Source organism: Engraulis encrasicolus, chromosome 18 (genome assembly GCF_034702125.1).
Source record: "Engraulis encrasicolus isolate BLACKSEA-1 chromosome 18, IST_EnEncr_1.0, whole genome shotgun sequence".
Taxonomy (NCBI): Eukaryota; Metazoa; Chordata; class Actinopteri; order Clupeiformes; family Engraulidae; genus Engraulis; species Engraulis encrasicolus.
In genome coordinates this window covers 48,374,298-48,381,797 of record NC_085874.1, presented here as the reverse complement: position 1 = coordinate 48,381,797, position 7,500 = coordinate 48,374,298, and the positions used below count along the sequence as shown (strand labels likewise).

The window sequence follows — 7,500 nt, the reverse complement described above, 5'->3', positions numbered from 1 at the left end:
AAAAGGGAGGGCAGACTCCTCTGTGTTGTTGAACAAGTTAAAATATGAAGACTACGTAAAGTAAAGTACGTAGTACGAGTACGAGAAACTAGTACGAGAAACTAGTTTAAATTCTGTGTTCTCTGGGTTGAGAGAAAGTGTGCGTGAAAGGATTCGTATTACCACTCGGTAATACGTTTCATACCAATACAACAAGGTCCAAATAGCGAGTCTTTGTGGAAGCCTGTATGCAAGAAGATTCCACCTGTGAGGTTGAAGTGAATCTTACCACAAACGATCGTTGATCGCTATCTTGTTGAAAAGTGTATCCAACAATAGAGGCACTGTAGGTGTTGTGACGTTGGACTAAATTCATAGAGACAAAATGGGGGGCAGTAACAGCAAAAGAAGTGAAAAGTTCCTTGCTGAAATGCAATGCAAGGACTGGAAAATCGTGCATAGAGAAAATCCTAGTGCAGTAGACTGGTTTGATGATAATGAGGAAACGGACGGGGATGTGGAAGAGGTAGACGTCGTTCTAAACTTAGAGGGATTGTTTTACCAAGAAAAAATTAGACCTGAAATTACCCTTCTGGTCCAAGGGACCCCCGTACGTTTCCTCTGTGACTCTGGTGCTAAAAAAAGCAAATGACAGCCATTTGGATTACTCACTGAGCAGTTAATGTCTCAGATAGCCTACCATATAATAATAATAATAATAATAATAATAATAGTAATAATAATAATAATAATAATAATAATTGTATTTGTATAACACTGTGTCATACAAGGCAAGTAATATGGATATCTGTTTGTCTGTCTGTGTGGGCCCTATTTGTTGTATGAATTGTCCTAGTGGGACACCCCACTGTGTGTGTGAGAAAGATTGTATATGTGTCTGTGGAGTGTACGTGTGTATCTGTGGAGTGAGTGCCTAAATATGTCTGAGAGTGGAAGAATTTTTTGAGTGTTTAGTGGAGGTACTCTATTGTATTCAGAGTTAGCTGGAGCTTGGGAGTGCACATGTTGAAACAACATTTTTAAAATAAGAATAAGCCTTTTATTTTATTCTACAATTCAACTTTGAGGTGTAGGATTTTGTCATGATTTTGTTTTTCCACACATTCTTACCCATTTATTTTTGATTAGGAGAAAACCGGGGTTGTGGAGTTATGTTGTTTCTTTACTATTTTCAATTGAAAGTTAACATGCTAATGTTTAAGCCTTATTATAAATTAGCTGTTACCAGAATGGCAATGACCAAGTCATAATGTATTACTAAAGGCCCCGTGCACTGTCATGGTAGTGTAGTGTAGTTGCAAAAGAGTTTGCTTTCATGATTTACAGTACCAAAATGTCTTTGTTTCTTCTAAAGAATAGATGAAGCTTTCTCCTTGTTCTTATTTATTTTTATTTTTTTAAAAGAACAATGGGTTTGAGATCTTGAAATAACGCAGGCGTTATTTGATGGCCCAAAGGTGCTGTGAGTAAACCCAATTTGGACCTGGTCTGAGAGTTAGGTCACATGTGCTGAACGTTTCTAGAAATTTAGGTTGTCATTTTGTTTTTATTGACGTTTAACTATGACTTATTTCTTTGTTTTATTTCATCGAATTTCTTGCCTTATTATGTTCTATTTTGATGAGTTATTGATCAATGGATCATGGGTTTGGTTTAAAAAAAAAAAAACCCTAAAAGTTGGGTAGTAGTTCTCAAATACATTTCCAATGCAATTATGATCTGGAACTTTATTTTAATGACAATGTTGACTCTGATAAACCAGAAAAAAACTAGACTCTGAATACACAGAGGCGCTTGACAAAATCACCCCAGCAAAGATAACAGTGTCCTATGTGTAGATGTTTACATTAGCTCGGATAGATATTAAAAGGCTCAGAGGCTCTCTCTAAGTAGCCCAAGGTCTTCTGCAGGCAACCCTTATCAGACACAGCAGGCCCAAACTATCAACATGCAAATTTCTGTGGCAGAGACAGAAAGACACTTAATAATGAAACCTCCAACAGTGTATGCTAAACCACCTGTTTGTCACTGAAAAGACAATAAGAAATAAAATAAAAAAACTGAACACCGACCTAGATAAACAATACCAAAGCTTAAAGTTATGTTAAATATCTATCATTGTCATTAGTTTAATACTGTAAGTGTGAACATTGCTTCACATGGTGTGTTTGATGAGACATGTCAATGTTCTCTATTTGCTTTTAAAAGTTTGAATTTGATGACGTTGGGATCCTTATATTTTCATTTGTTTGATTTATAAACAAAGAGACAGTTGTCTAACTCTGTCTTTTCATTTCAGTCGTCAACTTGCAATCAAAGTGAAAACTGATTGCCAATAAGGTTTTAGTTCCGTTACAAAATGTTTTATGTAGCCGATACATGAAGTCAATAATTTTTTGCTCTGATTTGATTTCAAATTGATCTGGCTTGAGTGTACATGAAAGAAAGTTGTTTTCCCTATAATACTTTTTTTTGTGTTCTTTGAGGAACAGCCCAGTGTTTATGGAAACGAGCTGAAACACAGCTGATGTGAATGGAAGGAACCTAGACAATACCAATGATCGCTAGGTTAAGTGAATTTTGTTTTTAAATTTGATAAGTTTCACAAGATTTTCCCAGAGTTTGTTTTGTTTCAATTGGGTAATAATTTTAGTTATAACACTTGATAAAATGACAACTGTTATTTTTTTCTTTCTTTTCAAACCATGAAAAGTTTGACCTAAAGTTAGACAAGGGTCTTACCCTTTATACCTTAGATAAAGGGTCTGTCCGGTTGTTTGTTTCATTTTTCTTTTAAAGTTGCGTATTTTACAATGGCAGTTGTGTTTTCTTTCTTTTTATCTCTTACATTTTGATTGGTTCATCTAGTGATCTGTATGTCTGGGTGATGACAATGCAACTTTGGAATGGTGTGAGAAAGTAGAGAGTAGTAATACATGTCATTCATTTTAAATTGGTGGAGCCATGGGCTAAGCCATGTATCAACAGGAGGGATATTATTGGATTCTCAAATATTACTCATACTCAATTTTTTTATTTTTACAAAATACATTTTTGAATGTACTGACATTATTGGCAGGAGTTGGGCTAGGCCCCTATATCACCATGACCTCATGACAAAAGGACAGTGAGGACTGCATGCCAATATGTTTAAGTAGGCCTAACTATGTGGTCAACACCACATGTTGTCAGTTTGCGTTTATCGCCTATTCTGTAAGGAACTGTAATGTAAACGTGAGCCAAAATAGTCAGATACCGACCAGAGTAATTTTCTTTTTCATAATTTTGCTCTTGATAAATTGTTGTTCCCCGGGAATGTAGAGCTATCTATTTTATTTTGATTATAGATTATGAGAGTAATGGTTGGGCGGCTTTGGGTTTTTTTGTTTTGTCTAAACTAACAAAACATTTTTTGTTTCCTCTCTATTATAAATGCTCTCTAATCTGTGGCACCTCCTCTCAAAAACTAATGTCTGTGTATTTTTTTTAAACAAATGTTTGAAAAAGCCTGCCTTGATGTAGGCTATGCGAGTGATTCTCTGATTCGGCTACACTTTTTAAGTCCGTGGATTTGATTTGCCAATTCCACTAACTATTAAGATTAAGCTTCGCAATTTGTTTTGTTTGGCACTATGTAAACATCTAGGTCATTTAGTTGGGAAAAATACTGATAATTGACTTTTTGCTTTTGCCAAAAGCGTAGGGGAATCGTAGAATCACTCATGCACCCATGAACTGGAGGGTGTTGGAAGATTTTTTACTTCTCATCATTTACTGTGCTCAAAGTCTGTTTCGGAAATTACTTAAGTCTTATTGAGTCATGTGGATGGCACATGTCCTCAAACAGGAGAGATATTTTAGGATTAATCAGTGCATTAAACAAATATGTGTATAGGGCACATGTTAAATGAAACCTTGTTCTGAAACTTCACCCCTTTAACCTAACCTAAAACAAACATAAGAGAGCTACAATGTGGAATCAAATTGCATCAGGGTTTGAAATCATTTGTATGTTGGTGGTGTACGTAAATAAACAAAAATATGGACAGAATGAACAACATCCACTATAATGTGCAGGCGCTGGGCAACAAAACTGAATTCGAGTTCAGGGCCATCCATGAACAACTGAAGGCAACCTGCCTAATCGCATTCCAATCTCGTATTGCGGTTGATATGCTTTTGGCCGATAGGAGTGTGTGCTCTTATTTTTTGGTTATCAATGTTGTTCCTTCATACCGAACAATACGGCAGATGACGGAAGTCTCACCAGGGCGATAGAGGGACTGAGATCCCTCAACCAAAAAAGAAAATGAAAGACCACTCCGGGGTCGATACTTCAGTGTGGGATGGTTCCTCTGACATGTTTGGCCAATACAAACAGTTGGCAGCGTCCATAATCATGTCTATTGCAATATTTGCGGCGATCCTCACGTTATGTGGATGTTGTTGTATTCTTTGTATTAGAGTGTTGTGCACCAGATTTAGTACCACTGCCATTGCACAAATGGAAGAAAAAATGTCAAACCTATATGCTCTTCTAACTAGACAGGATAGTGATGTCGATGACACTATGATGATGTTGTTGGTGGAGACCATGAGCCTCCACACCAATCTGACGATTCCATCCAGGTCCCTGATCTGTTCCCTGACCCAGGGGATTATGCTCGGGGCCTCTAAGTGTACCTATTTAAAGAAAAAAATCATTTGAAGTCATCACTGGATGATGTTAATGTTTGTCTCTATATAGAATAAACAGGGGGAAATGTTGGAACTGTATTTTATTCTATATGAAAGCAAACATGTTGCCGTGGCACAAATGTGCCCTTTCACATTCAAGAATTCCTGTTCAAGGCTGCAGAGATTACTTGGACTGTGCGAGGACTTTATCTGTACCAGAACCAATGGAATGCCCAAACACAACAGAGTTGCATCTCCACATGGCAGGCCAAGGACTGGTGTGTTCTTGCCTGATTATCATAGACTTGCAATCGAGATTCGATCTGCAGCGCCGCCGAAGGTGTTGCGTCACTAGGAGGGCGCAGCCTGGCTAGTGTGTTCGTGTGTTTGTGTGTGTGTGTGTGTGTGTGTGTGAATGAATTAATCTCTATCCGGGTACGCCCCCTTTTCCCCTTAGCGGATAAGAGATAATTGTTATCAGGGAAAATCCTTCAATAAATATGACTTATGGCTATTACATCGTGTAGAACGAGTGGGGAAAATGGTAGCTGACGGTTCTCCCCATCCGCTCTCCAAGCCGGTTTGAAACTTAATTAAGGATTCTCTGTGTCTTTCATTTCAGGTGTTTCATATTTACAAATGTTAAGGGTTTGAACCTAACAGACACATTTGTTTATTACTCAGTAAACTTTCATGTAAATAACAAATTTGGCAATAGGCAGCCCAGTTTCAAGGAGCGGCATAGTTGCAGTACCTTTTTTTACCATTTCCTGCACAGTGTACTTTTAAAAATAAATAAATAAATAATCCTTTGCCTTGTTGTCTCCAGCGGCGACGGAGGAGCCGGAGGTGATCCCGGACCCGGCGCAGCAGACGGACCGCGTGGTGAAGATCGCCGGCATCAGCGCCGCCGTGCTCGTCTTCATCCTCCTGGTGCTGGTGGCCATCTTGCTCGTCAAGAAGAGGTAGCGCACACACACACGCACGCACCTACACACAGCACACCTACACTACAAGCGGCACACGCACGCTGCAACAGAGGTGATTCGAGGGCCGGCGGGGGCCCCCCGGCCAAAGTTGAAGTCTAGAAAAAAAAATTCTTGTTTCTTGTTTCTCAACAAGGGTGCCGCGGGCCCCCCTCAGGGGTGCCGCGGAAATGTGGCTAATAAATAAATTATGTAATATAATACATATACGTATAAATTGATAAGTTAATGCTAGTCAGTGGAATCTTTCATCTGCCATTTACACACAATAAAGTAAATATAGGTCGCCCCAGTCAGCTGCAACTTCAAACGTAGGTCGTGTGACGTCTCCAAATGTGTTATTTTTCTACGCTTTTGTGGTATCGGATGCGATGCCATGTTACGGCTTATTGGTTTGGGGTGCCTTGAAATTTTTCATGAACTGAAAGGGTGCCTCGCCTGAAAAAAGGTTGAGAAACACTGAAGAAAGATGACCCTTATCAACAGATCGCCACTACTGTAGCTAGTGTTGTTAGCCGTCGTTTCTTTCACCGCCTAGTCTAGTGGCTCGAGGGGCCCCAAAGCAGTGCGGCAATCAATCAACTCGTGTTGTGTGCCATGGCAAACAGCCATCACTTGTGTTTTTTAGCAGACACTCGTGTTTTTATAACCGTTGTATAAAGTAGACGTAGAAGTACTCTTACAGCAGTTACAACACTAGTAGTATACGATTTCAGGGTTTCAACTGTAATAACATTCTGCTAGCGTGGCAATTACATCTCCACGACGACTACTACTTTATACAACTCTGATGTTCATATTTTGTGTAGATATTAGCCACTGCGTGTTGTGTTAGATGTTTGTTGTGGGTGTTCTTGTTGTTGTGGTATGTTTTTGTTTGTTGTTTGTTGTTTGTTGGTTGTTGTTGTTGTTGTTCTTTCACCACCTACCGCAGGCCTAGAGGCATTCCACACAAACCCATGAGCATCCTCCAACACCACCAACTCCACCTCTGCACCATCTCTGCGTCATGGCTCACGAAGGGCGGGTGGGCAGGCAGGGGGCAGGGGGAAGGGTGGGCAGGCAGGGGGTAGGGGGAAGGGTGGGTGGGGTGGATTGGGGTCTGCTGCGGGGGGTAGGGGAAGGTGGGGTGGGTCTGCGGGTGGGCAGGCAGGGGGTAGGGGGAAGGGTGGGTGGATCTGCAGGTGGGCAGGGGGAAGGGTGGGTGGGCAGGCAGTGGGTAGGGGGAAGGGTGGGTGGGCAGGCAGGGGGTAGGGGGCAGGGGGTAGGGTGGGCAGGCAGGGGGCAGGGGGAAGGGTGGGTGGGTGTGCGGGTGGGCATGAGGAAGGCTATACTGCCCTACAAAGGCAAAGTTGCAGAAGCTACGAAAGGGTGGAGTGTAGGGATGCACCGATACCGATACTGGTATCGATATCGGCACCCGATATACTGCTCATTATACTCATACTCGTACTCGTCAAGCACTTGCCGATACCAGGAACGATACTGCAATTACACAAAACAATGCAAAATATTGTCATGTTCTGTGGACTTGAAAGCAGCATGGAAAAAAGTGCCACCTCATACATTTACTAACATTTAAATCTACATGGAAATGGACAATAAAAATATCACAGGAGGAAAAAAACAAGGCCGTGCATTTATTTTCATTGTATTTTGGTGGTAAAAGGTATCGTATCGGTACCCAGTATCGGCAAGTACACACATTAATGTACTCGTACTTGTATCGTTTTTCAAAAAAGTGGTATCGGTGCATCCCTAGTGGAGTGGAGAGGTCCATCTCCCCACCCTTGGGGGGTGGGAGAGGAGGGAGTTGGGGGGGGGGGGGTCTACTAAA

The 7,500-nt window shown here is 40.9% G+C and overlaps 1 protein-coding gene across 1 annotated transcript in view; it reads left to right on the top strand.

Annotated features, from left to right (window-relative positions):
- Positions 1-7,500, top strand: part of ptprk (protein tyrosine phosphatase receptor type K) — a 351,066-nt gene that overhangs the window by 286,523 nt on the left and 57,043 nt on the right. Inside the window, exon 14 of the mRNA XM_063223773.1 lies at positions 5,507-5,642. Within this exon, the coding sequence (XP_063079843.1) occupies positions 5,507-5,642 (136 nt within the window). The remainder of the gene's footprint in view (positions 1-5,506; positions 5,643-7,500) is intronic.